Genomic DNA, 15,648 nt, shown 5'->3' on the forward strand with positions numbered 1-15,648 from the left:
TATTTATAATATTTTTTTTCCTTTTTTATTGGTTAATTAATTTGTTTGTTTTATTATGGCTTTTGTTTATGTATTTATTTATAATTTATTAATTTTAAATAGTCTTCGGGTTCCCACTTCATTTAATATTTTGAGTTTTCTTTCAGTAGTTTGTTCTTCGAGTTTTTAAAAGTGTTACACCCACCGACCAATCACAAAACACGGGTAGCTAATCGTCCAATCAGGCTTCACTTGAGCGGCACCGCTTCCTGGTTGACTTTCCACGCGCATGTGTGCTTTCCAGAGTCTGGCACGCAACGCAACTCAGGTTGGTTTAAGGTTTTTTGTAAAAACAACGTGGTCAAAGTAGTGTTTAACCCTTAATACTGCTGCTTGTTGTTATGTCATAAAATTGATAATTTGTTTCTTTTGACCTTAAGCCTTGTCTGTCCGTGTACTTCATTCAGTAAACGTGTGTGCTGGTCTTCAGTTATATACATGCTCGTGTTGGTTTGCAGGAGTAATTTATCTCATGGCTAAGGACAAATCGTTGAAATCAAAACCTTATAAGAGGAAGAATCTGGGTCCATCAGATGACAGTACAGAAATAATGGACACTGAAGTAAATACGAAGAGGAAAAAGATGGATGCAGATGTGAGTAGCACAGAAAATGGTATTTTACAGCACTACCTGAAATCAGTCACAGTATCATTAACACTTTGCCTTTAAACCAGGAGGCTCCTGCTCAGATGTCTCAGTTAACAAACACAACAGATGATAAAAAACGGAAAAAGAACAAGAAGAGTAAAAAGGAACAAGTGAACCAAGCCGCAGAGCAAGCAGAGGTGAGAATGTTCACTGCCGAAAATGTGACTTAAAGATTTTATTTGGCTCTTTGTAGGTAGTCAGCTAGTTTACAGTGTTTTACTGTGAAAAAAATCTTTTTTTGTGACATAATCATGGTAAAGCATAGAGCAGCGTGGCAAACATGTAATAACACAGCTAATGAATTGACAGTTAATAAATTAAAATTTTTTGGCACAGTGACATGCTGTCATTCAGTCCAGAGAGACTTTTATGCTAGCATCATTCATTTAAATAACACTGATGTGTCTCAATTTTACATAAAAAACAGTCAGATCTGTACAGAAGTTAGGATCCTTGCTTTGATATTTAGCACTGAATAGCGCCTTTACCCCACAGCATGTGTGTTTTTCATGTGTGATTGGTGAGAACATGTATATACAGTTTATTCAAGGTGGGTGCATCAGTTGGCAAGGGGATGTCACAGTTTGAATGTGATGAGTTGCTCGTACTGTCATCCTTTGCTGCTGGTTCGTTTATGGGCTTTCTCGAGGGGGTCCTGTTCAGCTTGGACCATCGGCTTTTATCCTGGAGAAAAAGCCTCAGCTTTTTCCTAAAGGCCTCCCCGAGAAAGCCGTAGATGAGAGGATTCAGGCAGCTGTTGGAGAAAGCCGCCAGCCTGACGGCGTGGCCCGTCAAGGGGTAATCCTGCCACAGCGTGCCCCCGTTCGTGTCGCCCCTCACGAGGTGCACACTTGTAAACATGTTCTCTGGCAACCAGCAGAGGAAGAAGACGACCACAGCAGCTGAGATGAGTCGCAGGGCTTTCTGCCTGCGAGGCCTCTGCAGGGGGCTGTTTAGCTCCCAGTGGCTGCACTTGAGCACCCGTGCTATCCTCCAGTAGCACACACCCAGGATGCAGAAGGGCAGCAAGAATCCCAGCATCACCTCCAGCCACTGAATCTGAGTCACGTTGGCGAAGCAGAAATGGAGCTCTCCGGCGTGTTGCACTTGAGCTACAGCGAAAGGCAGCAAGGTGAGCAGGGACGAAGACGTCCAGATGAGGCAGCAGCTGAGGCGTGCGCGTGGTATGCTGCGACCGATGGAGTTGGTCAGTGCGACGAAGCGGTCGAGGCTCATCCAGGTCAGAAAGAAGACGCTGCTGTACATGTTGGCCTGTTGGAAGAGGTTCATGAAAGTACAGAGGCCAGCCTTGTCGTAGTAGCCCTTCTTAAGATTGAACACTTCAATCAGAGAGTCAGCTACCAGAAAGAGGTCGGCCATGGCCAAATTCACAAAGTAGCGATCTGGAGGTGTCATGCGGCCCCTATGGTTAAGGTTGACCACTATAATAAGGATATTCCCAACGAGACCGACAGGAAACAGGAATATGGTGTAGAGGCTGGAGAGGATGAGGCTGATAAAATAATAATTATCTGAAGCTGCCTCCAGACAATCTGAGACGACTGCCTGTGTGTCATTTGGATGTGCACTGAAGTTATTGTCAGCAGTGACTTTGTAGTCCACATGCATGGTCATGTTCATGTTCCCCTTTTGTCTTTAGCTGTTGTTAGCAGTATCCAAACACTAGGTTGCCATAGTTCCTAGATTTTTGAAGACTAAGTAGTTGCTGAGGAGCCTGCGGTACCATCAGTTCCCTGTTTGTGTGAGCGGTAGCTTTTGGATAGAGCGAGGTGCTGATGCCACTGTTTCCCCTAGACAGAAAGAAGAAGTGAAATGAAGTCTGTTTTCACTTTCTTAAAACATCAATTAATTTCAATTCACATCTATACAGTTGCATTTATATAGCACAAAATCAAAGAACAGTCAGCTCAAGGGGCTTTAGATTGTAAGGTAAAGACTCTACAATATTAGAGAGCAAACCCCAACAATCAGACGACCTGTGTGAGCAAGCACTTGGCAACAGGGAGAAGGAAAAACTTCCTTTTAACAGGAAGAAGCCTCATGACTAAAGGAGGGGCAGCCATCTGCCACAACCGGTTGGGGACTGGGTGCCAAAAAGTAGACATCCAGGAGGTAATAATTCTGTACACAACATCAATAAATATTGATGTTGTGTACAGTTGTTGTGTATTGCTCGCTGTGGCGGGCAGGTCGTGCTGTCTAGCTGGCAGCCTTCTTTAGCAGCTGCCTGAATCATCATTATAATATGACAAATTACAAAACAATGTTATAGTTCACGGTGTTTTACTTCAGCTCTAGTTATTGCGCAAAAGTTGGGAGCTTCACAGAATTTTCTTGCCTTTGACAAATGACAAAGAATGATTAATTAAGCCGTTAATCACTGATTAGTTTTTACTGGAAACAGAAGCAGAGGCAGAGGTACTGCAGTGACACATTACGTTGCCTCATGTAGGATGAACAAAGCTAACTTGTCATGTTAGCAGAGCTGAAACTAGCAGTCATACTGTCTAGTTGACCGTACCTTTGAAGAGATAACCCATAAAAATTCATTAGTGATGCAACTTTTAAATGGACGTGTATCTGTTTGGCGTGCAGCTGCTCTGAATATAGTCAAACAGTCAAACAGTCAAAAAGAATACCTTCCGAGATCCTTCATCTAACTTATCAGATCTTAAAGATGCTTACGAGCGTCTAGAGATTTAAACTCCCAACCAGAAGCAACTCCAGGCTGTAAGATTTGTTGTATGTTAGTTCAAAGCGTTTGCTTTTGTATAATTGCTTTAATATTAAACAGGTAAGCCATAACATGCTGAGGAGATACTTGGAAACTATAAGGAAAGCTAAAGTGGTGATAAACAAATTAAGGTGTCATATAAAAGAGCTTGGACTCACCTGTGATTTCTCGGTCCGCGTTCAGTCTGTATTGTCCTCCCTCTCCGTTAATGCTGACAGTAAAAAGTGGTTTCACTGTGAATTCGGAGAAATGTTTACAGCCACCCACCACTTGCAACAAGAAACACAAACACACAATGCAGGCGCGTCTTCATATCGCAGCTTTTGAGCCAAATGTGTAAAAGTGTTTTTAAAATTTAACCTTTACTACTTTTTATTGGCAGTACTGTCACTTGGCAATTTGAACATCCCCTATTTATATCAGTGTGTGGGTATAATTTTATTGCTTATATGATTATATCAATTTGAGACATGAGGTCGTCTTGTCAACACTGGCATGAAAGCACGCAAACACGGTCATGATTGTGTAATGTTAAAATATGTAAATATGGGAGTCGATCTGTCTCTGGACAGCACATTTACAGTAAACAAGGTGGACATGCAGACATGGATAATTTCACTGGTTTCAAATTACTTGAAAACCCCAGAAAGACGGTTTGGGCAGGAACACAAACTGTGCGCTTTGTTCTGGTTTGTAGGGCGCTTGTCTGAATCTTTTATCACTTTATATGTGATGATTTTAAAACTGTAAGTAGCATTCATAAGAGCCCCGATTTCAGCAATCACTACTGTGACAGTTAAGACCAGCTTCTTATGCAACCCTGCTCCTGCATTCACTTTCCTGGTTCCTGGGTTTGTGTCGCTCCGTGTTGCCACCGATGGAAAACGTTATCCACGCAGATCACTTATTCCTAGAACTGGTGCCCATGAATTTCTTGAAAAGTGTTCATCTGATTCACAAACACTTTTTTTTTTTTTCTTCAAGCATAATTACATGAGGACTCGTTGACACTGTTGGCATAAGTATAGACTTTGACTTTGGTTTTCCTAGACTTAATTTTTCCTATGTGGCATTCAGGGAGCTGTAGAGGTTTTTCCAAGCATTTGTCTTAATGGACTTTTGTGTAAATCAGGCTTATGCAAACAGTTTCCAAGAAAAGACATTTGCCCGGGAAAAGGTTAAAAATTCATACAGAATCTCATGTACTAATAACTTTAATTCCCTGATCAAAGAAATAAATCCTTCGAATTGACATAGCATGGCAAGATGATGCACAGTAACAAGATATAAAGCATTTTTCTGTCTTCTTTTTGTACATTTTGTAAATGAAATGTTAAAAAAAAATACATTTGATGAGAGTTCTGCAAGCTTTCAGTGACTGGATAGATAGTGAGGTGGTCCATAACAGGTAAGACATTAAATCTGATGCATGGGAAGAGCTATGTCCTAGCGAACAGACACATTTCTTAAGACTCGATGTCCTCCAGAGTGTCTGTGATCTCAATGTGCGGAGCTATGATGTTCCTGTTGGGCTGTGGCCCTGGACGTCGGCAGCAGTCCCGCAGCCGCCTGATCACTCCATAGAGGCTTTCCCGACACGGCCTGTGCATGAACAGGACGAGCAACAGGCTCACGCTGCTCCCTGAGAACAGCACAAACTCAGACACACTCAAAAATGCTTGCTGGTGTAACGTCAGCTGTCTCTCACTATTAATCAGAGCCCCTCTAAGCAGCGCCACGCTGTAGAAGAGCTGGCAGATGAGCGTAAAACCAGTGACCGCCAGGAACACAGGGCCTTCCTCAGAGCCGGAGAGGAAACGTCCATTCGACTCCCTCTGGCGGACGCAGCCACCTATCAGAAGTCCCAGTTGGAGGATGTAGGGAATCAGGAAGACCAAACAAAGTCTAGCAACTGCGTATGAAACACCATCTGTGATGGGATCCATCAAACAGTTGCCCTCTTTCTGCAGATCTCCTCTGGGTCCACGAATGCCAGCCAGCACCAGAGAAATGAGTACAGAAGTGATGCCCACTAGTGCCGCACAGACGCGAGACTTTCTCAACAGGTGATTGGATGGAGGATCAAAGGTGAGGACGGATGCCATGAGCACTAAGACCAGCAGGCCACACAGAGAGGCTATGTTGATGGTAAAGGAGAGTGCGGCACAGCCTAAAGCTGTGGTGTTTAGGTAGCGAGGTCTGTGGGCCACCGTGTGCAAAGAGAGGAGAAGGAGCAGCAGCTGGAAGCCACAAAACACCCAGAGGAGGCAGCCGAGCCAAGCCAGCCTCTTGTGGGCGCGATAAGTCTGAATGAAACTGTAAAGCAGGAAGCAGCCTGCTAAGAGACCGAAGGTAGCAAGCAAACTGTAGATGTAATTTGCATTGCTGATTAAGTCATTGGCTGCAATCTTGACTAAAGCAAAGTTTTCCGTGGTCTTGACGCTGCTCTCTGTGATGTTGACGCTGCTCTCTGTGATGTTGACGGTGCTCTCTGTGATGGCAGAAGAGATGGAAAATTGAGATGTGGGGCTCGTCGGAGTGGTAGGCGAGCCTGTGCTGTAATTCGACTGGAAATCAAAGCAAAAAACAGCCACTGATGAGAATCAGAAGATTTCCTCAAAAACAGAAGTCCAGAGATTTGAAAACACTTGAATATACGTGCATGAATCACTATGAAGACTTTCCACAGGAACACAGAGATTACAACACACAGTTCCTTCCTAAATTAACTCAAAGTTGAGCTAAAATCTTAACTGTATGCGAAGAACTTGAAAAAATACACCGTATATGAAGAAGTATCGAGCAAAAAGTTGTAGTTTTGTTTTCTGTGAGTCTTTGTTTGCTTCCCTTTGAGGACCTGCCCGTTCAGTAGAAACACATGTTTCCACTTACCATTTTTGCTTCCGTCACCCGCTCGTCTGTTTTGTATCCACCGGCCCGACGCTGCTACCGCCTGAGTCAAAGCTCCGAAAATGATGCTGTTCGCATGGACACAAGTGCTCACCGTACAAAAGGGTTTTCTATTTCTGTGGGCAATGCCCAGGCAGCATACTTTCAGAATGACTTTTTGGCCATGTGACCAAAATCTTTTCTTCCCCTCCCTTTTTTTTTTTCTTTTCATCACCACCAGAGGTCGGCTAAATCGGAGAGCATAGTGTGTCCATGGTTCAACATCCCCTGGCATAGAAGTCTTTAAGTTGTGCTGTGTTTACATCCTATAACAAGGAAATGTTTTTCAAATTCTTATTATTTAAAAACTTCTTCAGCAGTTCTGTGAAGCTGAATTGTTTCATTGTCTTTTCTTTCTTTTTTCTTGTTTTTTTGTTGGCTATTTTTAAACCAAGTGCATGTAGGGGGGCTGTGTGGTCTGCGAACGCACTGCTAAAACTGTCTGGGTACTGCACAAAAAAAGCGTGCTATGGTGAACTCGTAATACTGTAGGCACAGGAAACGTCGCCCAGAGCTGCAGAGCAAGAGGAAGTGATCTAAACCTGAAAACTGCTTTTGACTTTTGTCTGCAAAAGCAGAGCAAAATGTCACATTTAGTTTGCATTTAGCGGAGTTAAAATCGGCATGTGCATAAGGAGAAGTTTGTGATGAAAAGATTTCCTTTTCGCTGCAATTTATTTGGGGACGTGTGTTTGCTTTGTTGTGACAGGTTCTTGATCCACCCAGCTGTCCTGAGGGGACAGCTAAGGCAGAGGGGCTCGAGGACTTGAGTCCCGAGGAGAAGAGGGTCCTGGAGAGGAAGCTGAAGAAGATTCGGAAAAAGGAGGAGAAGAAAAGGCTCAAAGCGGAGGGAGTGACTTTGGAGCAAACAAAACCATCTGGACCCAGTGCACAACAGCAGGCCTTAGACTACCTCACGTGGTAAGAATGGGGTCCAAAGCCTTATCAAGATGCAATCAAAATGCATTATGGGATGTGTAGCAGCGGATTTATGAATTAAAACCCAGGATATTGTATAATTATTCTTTCTTTATGTTGTAAAAGCTCACAACTAGATCACTGGATCCTCTTTTTTACTCAAAATATTTTTATTGAGCAATTGTGAATACAGTTGACAAAAAAGAAAAAAAACAAAGGGAAACACAAAAACTGGTTACATTGAATACAAAATAGAACTTCTCACATTAGAACATAGGTAAAACAAAAACAAAACACCACAACTCGGGAGGGGCGATTGATACCAACCAAACCTTTCCTTGCAAACCACACAGAAGTTAGCTGCAACACAACTGAGCTTCACGTTCCCATTAACACAGTAAAACATACAGAATGGTAGGTCGTCGGACCTCTATGGAATAAGAAAATGTGTTAGTCAGCAGGAAGATCCTTAAATTGAAGGTTAGAGAAGTTTGTATTCTGGCTGGAGCAGTGGATCTTTTCAAGACTGAGACACGACATGAGATCAGCAAGCTGCTGAACATGGGTGGGCGGGGCAGCAGCCTTCCACCTCGTCAAAATGGCACGTCTAGCCAGGAGGGAACCAAAGGACACCACCCGATGTTTTGCCCCGGTGATATATTAGTGAGGGCAGATCCAAAACATGTGGGTAAGATTGGCGTCATCAGACCTGCGCCTGTTACAGCGAGGGCCCAAGCTAGGATAAATCTTAGCTAATTTGGATTTAGATAAGTGGGCCCTATCAACTACTTTGAATTGTAATAAGGAGTGGCGAGCACAGAGTGATGTGGAATTTACAAGAGGACTGAATCCCGAACGTCATCTGACATAGATATACCTAACTCCTTCTCCCATGTGTGGAGACCTGGGATTGCAAAAAATGTCTGAGTTGTAAATATCTAAAAAAGTGAGTTTTGGGAAGAGTGTATTTTGCTGACAGCTATTGTGTATAAAGAGATCTTTAAAGTAAATAATACCTGCTCGAAACCAGACCTAAAACAAATTGTCCAAAGTTGGAGGGAGGAATAGGTGATTTGATAAGATGGGGCTTTGAAAGAGGCAAGAGAAATACCCTGAGTTGAGTCTAACTCCATTGCCAGCCAAGTGGTGAGGCCCACACCCGCCCGTGATTTTAAGTAGTAGGTCAGGGAGCAAATATTAGCAGTCCAATAGAAAAACCGAAAGTTGGGGAGTGCCAGACCCCCTTCAATCCTAGGTTTCTGTAAATGCACCTTAGCTAGTCAAGCTCGTTTACCCTTCCAAATGTTGGAGGAAATAATAGAATTGAGATTTGTAAAAAAGGACTTAGGGATAAAGACTGAAATAAGGATAAAAACTTAGGAAGAATAATCATTTTAATCGAATTAATTCGACCGACCAGAGTTGTTTTCAGGGGTGACCACTGTAGTAGGCTTTGTCTGACATTCTTCAATAGTGTAAAAAAGTTGGCTTTGAGAAGCTGTTTATACTTTCTTGTAATTGTAATACCCAAATAGGTACAAACTGCTCTTTGACCACTTTAAAAGGGAAACCAGACAAATCTATTTGAAACACTTCTTCATTTAACAGACAAAGTTCACTCTTGGACATATTTAATTTATAACCAGAGACGTGACAATAGCTAGATCGAATAACAACCCTGTCGTGTGCCTCGTTTAAGTTGGAATGGTTTTGATTTCTGGCTATTAGCACAAACTTAAGCAACAGGAGTCAAATATAGGTACTTGATCCATGAGATGAAACTTAAACCGAACCCAAATCTTTCCAGCACAGCAGATAAATAGTTCGATCACTGGATCCTCTTAACATAACATACACAGGAAGATTTCTCAGAAATGATTCATAAATCTAGCATTTGATAAGGTGTTGTTGTAGTGAATCATGGGGGTGGAAGTATGTGCTTTCTGCAATAGTTACCCTGCAGTCACAGTGGTTTTTGTCTTTGCAGCTGGGCTGAAAACCGTTCACAGTGGAAGTTCCAGAAGACGAGGCAGACGTGGTTACTGCAGCACCTCTTTGATTCTGACAAGGTAAAATTACCCAGCATTCTTCCTGATTGATGGCGGTGACAGGGGGTTTTCTCAGCTTTGCTTTAGAGTGGTCAACCACTAAGCTCTTTCTTCCACTTTCTATTATTAAATAACACTTAATCTCTATTCTCAGTTCAAAACTATTTGTCATTTTTAAGCAGACGAGAAGAAGTAAAAGGTATAAAAAGTTGAAATGTTTACAAACATTTTCATGTAATTCATGTTATCTTTGCACCACCCTGATCTTTGAATCTGTCTGAAGAGAACACTGACAGGAGATGCTCAGCATTAGTGTCACTAGTATCGTAATGATTTGTCACCCTGTAGCCAAGAGTCTCTACAATATGTATACAGAGAATCAACAAGATTAAAGTAGCTTCTTCTCAGATTCCAGACGACACGTTTTCTGTGCTGCTTCAGTACCTGGAGGGGCTTCGTGGAAGTGGGAAGGACACAACTGTGCAGAAGGCCTTATCCCTGGTGGAGGAATCTGGAAAAGCACCAGAAGACACAGTCGTCCAGCAGAGGGCACACAGAGCCAGAGAAGTTATCCAGCTATTATCCTGAGCCACAAATATTACAGAGAGACTCGCAAAAAGACTAAACTCTGTTCACAGGACTGAAGGATCGGCCTGATCTAAGGCTTGGGCTAAAGAGGTTTTAAATGTAACGGTCCCTGTTTGTGTTGCCAGTATTATTCAGCTGTTTTAATAATTAAAAGTGTTACTTTATCACCTCTGTTTCTTTACATTACTTGTGTGTGATGTTGGTTGGTAGTTATCAGTCAGGAAAGCCATGTGATACAATATGAAGTCTTACAGGCAGATTAATGTTTTATTCAGAAGCTGTTGGTAAATCCTTTTTTCAACTCCAGCAAGTAACTCAGAGGTTACTGTTCAACTTTGCCAGTATGGGCAGATCACTTCGGAGAGATGTGAATCCCTCAAAGTCAAACAGATAGCTGGAAGACCTTTTGAGTAACATCTCAGGAATGTTTGTAGCTAAGACATGTTTGTGCACGTCAAGACCCATAATCAGTGAAGACACTGAACTGAATAACTTTTCTTTTGCACTCTCCTTGTAATCACAGTAACAAACACATACCAGACCACTGGGTTATGTTCTCCACATACATTTTATATTTGCTTATCATCTGGTTTTTGTGACTAACTCAGTGCAAAGCTAAGTGTGGGGGTGATTAATTTTACCCGCATCTTTCACAGACTGTTAATATAGCTGTGTTGCGCGTGTCACAATCGGGCAAAAGTGAAGTCGGAAATGACCGGCTGTTACTTCTTTGAGTGCAGTATGACAGGAACATGTGTTTGAGTCTTAATATAGGACACAAACACAGAGGAAGGAAACAAAGTCAATATCTAGCTGAGCCGTGATGACTTCATTTCCTATACAAATGCACCTAAATACAACACAAAGACATAAATGCTTTTCAGCCACTTTGTATATATGGACAATTTGTTTTTCCTGTTACTTGCATATGTATGAACAAAAAATTTACTCCTCATTTCATTATATTTTGTCAGGATATTGAAATATGCAAACATGGAAATGCAGAGTAAAAGGCAAAAACAGAGTCTGAGCTTGAAAATCAATATTTAGTGTGACCGCCTTTACTCTTCAGCACAGTCTGAACTCTTTAAGTCTGCTTTCCTGTCATTTCTTCAAGTAGTGTTCAGGAACAGTTCTCCAGACTGGCTTTTAGAAGAGTAGCTTTCTGACAGCCACCCTTCCAGCTTTGACCATTTCTCTTGAGGCTTCAGTGAACAGTAGGTGGTTCTCAGGTCCTGTGTCAGGTTGGCTGGATTTTTTCCCCTCATGTCTTACGGACATGACGTTCTGTAGATTTATTGTTTTAGGCTTAACAGACAAACAAAACTGGACTGAAAATAAGTAAAAAAAAAAAAAAAAAAAAAAAGACGCTAGCTGCAAGAAAAACTTTGAAAGACCTTCAGAGATCCTTAAACTAAAAAAAAAATAAAAAATATAAAGAAATAAGCTTTGCACAGTATTCTGTCCTGTTAAAAATAAATAAATAAATCTGTACACTTTGCAAATACGCCCATGAAGATACTGTGCCTCCTCCCTGACACTACATCTACTTGTCAATACTTGAAAATGTAGAGAAAGGAGAAATGTGGTGCAAGTCTACATGAAGTAGTTCTGCAACAACAGCAAAATACAAACTAAATAAACTTACTGATGAATTGAAACTTAAGATGAGACAGCTGTAAACATTTTCAAAGCTCATTTTATTTCTCATGCACGATGGTGTCTTTTCATAGTCTTGTAGTTCAAGCTCAGTGATGAATCCTCGACAAAAAAAATAAATAAAAAAATTACCCACTCTCAGCTACACTTGCAAAATTTTATTCTGCAGTACCAACAGCCTGAGCACTACCAGTGTTGTCCAGTTACTTTATGTGTCTCTCTGATGCTGATCAACAAACTCCGCTCAGGTGCTTTGCCTCGTTTCTGGTCCAGGTAATCTTTACTGAACATCAATGAGTCCGTTGTCTCCTCTTAAGTGTTGATCCTTAACCGTCACGCTCACTGTACCTTTTGCGTCATCTGTCACATATAGGTAAAAAAAATCATTCATATAAAGTGTACGAGACTTACATGAGTGAAGACTGACTTCACTTACTTCTCTCAGAATTAAAAGGAATGTTATGTTGAGTAAGAAGAGCTCGCAGTCTCTCGGTCTCTTCTCTCAGTTTTTGGTAGTCCTGTAGAAAAAATATACAAAAAAAAATTAACACTATTGAGCTTGTGATTGTGATTTTGTTGTAATGTTAGAAGAGATACTACTTTGAAAGGTTACACACCGCTTTACATTTCTCTAAAGAGTTTTGCCTTTCTGAATCAGCTGCTGCCTCTTGAACCTTGACTTTTACTTTCCGACTCTTCAGCAGTCCGGCGTCCTCAAAAATATCCTTTAAGAGATTGTTGTATCCCTGCAGCACATGTACAAAATGTAACCATAACCATTCCACAAATAATTAAAATGTACATAACAAAGGACACCTTGAAATGTGTGTACCATAACAGAGCTCATCAATTGGTGTCTGATTTTCAGTTAAAATAACTGTACATAAAAGATGGACACAAAGCTGTAAAGAGCCCGTTTTCGGTGTTGTCATATTTTTGACGTTTTGAAAACTCGTGATGAATGAGGAAACTGAAGAATGGTGCATCATTATATGGGTGCACTTGTGAATCACAAGTATTCTGTTTTATGCTCATTTTTCACTCTAATAGACATGCTAACAGATACTGGACTCAACAAAATTTGAGTGCAGTATCTGTTTAAGCAATTGAGAATATGACCTAATCTGGAAGGTGTTTACTGATAATGTAAATGAAGTGAGCAGCAGACTTATTTTCTCCTAGACGCCTGTCCAACTGGACGTCTTTTTGCAAACAGATGACTCACCCCCTGGTGGCCATTAAAAAGAATGCAGCTTTAAGGCACTTGAATTTTAACTTCACTAAGTCTATCGTTCATATCAACTATAATTTCTGCATCTATATTTCATCATTTCACAGGTGGCATAAACTGACATAGATGAAAAGCATAGAGGAAGCAAATCATACTGCAGTATTTGTTTACCTCACCTGCTCAGTTATAAGTCCTTCGTAGCGAGCCTGCTCCGCTTCATCCCATTCCTTCTGTAGCTCCTCTTTCAGAGTTGGATACACTTTAAAAGAGCACAGAATTTATAAGTAACCCTATCCCCACTGGCATGAAAGTAAGTCCTGTTTAACTTACCTAAAAGAGAATGTGGATGGCAAACAAGTGGGGTCTCAAAGGTTAGCGAGTACACACAGGTACTGGGCTCTGAGACTTGAGCGAGCTTGCTTCTTGTGCTGCAGACCAGAATCACCTGCAGATCCACGACAAGAAAGAAAGAAAACACAATTTCTTATTCATGTTGCTGAGTAAGAAAGTAATTCCCAGTTCCACATATTTATTCTTAGACTCTAGTTGAGATCTCCAGTGACTGAAACAGCTCCCTTCCCCCACTCACTCTAAGCCACTTTTGTTCTGAATGATTGACCCCCATAAAAGGCAGGTCTGAACAGCAAGTGAGTATATGGCAGAAAACTTTCAATTCAATTCAATTCAATTTTATTTATATAGCGCCAAATCACAACAAAAGTCGCCTCAAGGCGCTTCATAGGTACAGAGAAAAACCCATAACTAAGCATAACTAAGGGAGGATTCAGGGTCACCTGGTCCAGCCCTAACTATATGCTTTAGCAAAAAGGAAAGTTTTAAGCCTAATCTTGAAAGTAGAGATAGTGTCTGTCTCCTGAATCCAAACTGGAAGCTGGTTTCACAGAAGAGGGGCCTGAAAACTGAAGGCTCTCTCTCCCATTCTACTTTTAAATACTTTAGGAACAACAAGTAGGCCTGCAGTGCGAGAGTGAAGTGCTCTAATGGGGTGATATGGTACTGCAAGGTCATTAAGATAAGATGGGGCCTGATTATTTAAGACCTTGTATGTGAGGAGCAGGATTTTGAATTCAATTCTGGATTTAACAGGAAGCCAATGAAGGGAAGCCAAAACAGGAGAAATATGCTCTCTCTTTCTAGTCCCTGTCAGGACTCTTGCTGCAGCAAAACAAGGAAAAGGATAACTTTAAGGGCTGAAGGGCCAATTATCTTTGAGTTGGTTTGGCACTAGTTGATATGTTTACATTCACAATACATTCAAGCAATAATTAGCATTGCAAAGTGTTGGCCTCATTTTCAAGATGGGGCACAAAAGTTTGTCAGTGGAATACCAGGAGGATTTTAAAGGTTTAGATACCTTTGTTTCTCTGTTTCTGTTTCCACAAGTGTCGCCGTCTCTCATCCACATGCCGGTGAAAGTGTTGTTTGCCATTTCCCACTCTTGCCAGATCCTGCAGGGACCAAACACAAACCTGAATCCTACAAGAAGCCAACATCTTGCTTCACACTTTTACATCTGGTTTGTGTTTTGTTTCTGAAGCTTCTTACCCCAAGATCCCACTGTAGGCATTCCACCTGAATGTTTGCTCATGCTGAGTGACGTTGTGAAATGGACAGAATTCATATTTATACCTGCAAAGTGAGGACAACATGCCATTGTTTGTTTTGTATTTTCCAGACGCTCAGGTCCAACATGTAATAATCTAATGGTCTGCACTTTGGAGAGATGGTGGAAATACTACTGTATGACACGTTAAATACATACGTCGACTCCGTGAGACTGAAGCACTTTCCGGCAAGCTGATGAAGGTGCACTGGGCCTTAAGGAGGAAATCATTGCTCATATGATGAGACAGAAAATCTAAAGGACCCTTTAGTCAACATTTAGAACATTTTACACATTATTTAATGAATTGAGGCTTTAAACCAGGGATTAACCTAACCTAACTCCCCCTTTTGTCAGTGTAAAGAACTCTAACTAAACATTCAATCCCTGAAATATCACAATATAAGAAAAAAGAAGTGCAAAGATAAAGAAATGCTGCTGTAGCAAATGTTAGAAATCTGTCAACGTGACTCTTGGGGCTTAAAGTGTGAAAAATAAATGTCAGAAATGACAGAAAAAAAGTTCTGGTAGCTAATCACGCTGAGTGTACTGCAACTATAAGACAAAGTTTTTGCTACGGTATGAATGGAGAAGGTTATGATCAGGAGGAAAAACTCATGAAGTACACTTATAAGTCAGAAATCTACGCCTCCCTTCCTCTTTATGTCTGACACCCCCGGTTTAAATATTTAAATGATGAGTTTGTTTTACCAGATACTGGAGCTGGGGTCACTTTAGGTTGCAGTCTGCTGCCCTGAGCCACAAAAGGGTTGTTCAGCCTGGACACAAAGTAGATGCATTAGCAGGAGGCCAAAGTCAACAAAACTGCACAATGTGAACTTATTTTGCTTCACGTACCCAAATGTGTTTGGCTCTTCGACTATCTTCATTTTACCGGCGGATCCATAGTTAACTGCATTAAAAACAAGCCGACATTAGACACACGGAGCTCTGTGTAGATTAAAATCTCTGAATGAAGCTGCGCAGTAAAGCTGTACTTACTGAACAGATACACGCAGACAAAACACAACCTTATTAAATGAGCTACTCGGTAACTGAAACAACGCATTATTATTTACGTTATGAAGGCATTAAAGTGTTACTTTTCTGTCAACATTTCCTCTTTTGCTCGTTCCGGTCAGGTGACACGCCACGTGATCAAAATAAGCCATGAGCATGCGTGTTTTT

At 41.3% G+C, this 15,648-nt stretch overlaps 3 protein-coding genes across 4 annotated transcripts; 1 reads left to right on the forward strand and 2 right to left on the reverse strand.

The window, feature by feature from the left end:
* Positions 1-183: 183 nt before the first annotated feature.
* On the forward strand, positions 184-10,113 carry chlsn (cholesin). Its single transcript, XM_003438774.4, has 6 exons — positions 184-307; positions 498-634; positions 715-825; positions 7,102-7,313; positions 9,298-9,379; positions 9,767-10,113. The coding sequence occupies exons 2-6, from the start codon at positions 512-514 to the stop codon at positions 9,944-9,946; spliced, it is 708 nt and encodes a 235-aa protein (XP_003438822.1). The 5' UTR covers positions 184-307; positions 498-511; the 3' UTR covers positions 9,947-10,113.
* Positions 833-7,095, reverse strand: LOC102081621 (G-protein coupled estrogen receptor 1). 2 transcript variants are annotated; one of them, XM_005448226.4, is made up of 3 exons: positions 6,336-7,095; positions 3,602-6,010; positions 833-2,499 (listed from the first exon to the last, which is right to left on the reverse strand). In XM_005448226.4, the coding sequence occupies exon 3, from the start codon at positions 2,327-2,329 to the stop codon at positions 1,196-1,198; it is 1,134 nt and encodes a 377-aa protein (XP_005448283.2). In that variant the 5' UTR covers positions 2,330-2,499; positions 3,602-6,010; positions 6,336-7,095; the 3' UTR covers positions 833-1,195. The 2 variants fall into 2 exon arrangements, with proteins under 2 accessions (XP_005448283.2, XP_025765449.1); XM_025909664.1 differs by lacking the exon at positions 833-2,499 and having other exon boundaries at positions 4,640-5,934.
* A 1,512-nt stretch (positions 10,114-11,625) lies between the features above and the next one.
* gnptg (N-acetylglucosamine-1-phosphate transferase subunit gamma) lies at positions 11,626-15,628 on the reverse strand. The gene is made up of 11 exons (XM_003438773.4): positions 15,463-15,628; positions 15,319-15,373; positions 15,172-15,239; positions 14,620-14,674; positions 14,403-14,486; positions 14,212-14,305; positions 13,167-13,281; positions 13,013-13,095; positions 12,223-12,351; positions 12,042-12,123; positions 11,626-11,965 (listed from the first exon to the last, which is right to left on the reverse strand). Exons 1-11 carry the CDS (start codon positions 15,527-15,529, stop codon positions 11,886-11,888), a joined length of 912 nt encoding a protein of 303 aa, XP_003438821.1. The 5' UTR covers positions 15,530-15,628; the 3' UTR covers positions 11,626-11,885.
* Positions 15,629-15,648: the final 20 nt, after the last annotated feature.

This window comes from Oreochromis niloticus, linkage group LG8, assembly GCF_001858045.2.
Source record: "Oreochromis niloticus isolate F11D_XX linkage group LG8, O_niloticus_UMD_NMBU, whole genome shotgun sequence".
Taxonomy (NCBI): domain Eukaryota; kingdom Metazoa; phylum Chordata; class Actinopteri; order Cichliformes; family Cichlidae; genus Oreochromis; species Oreochromis niloticus.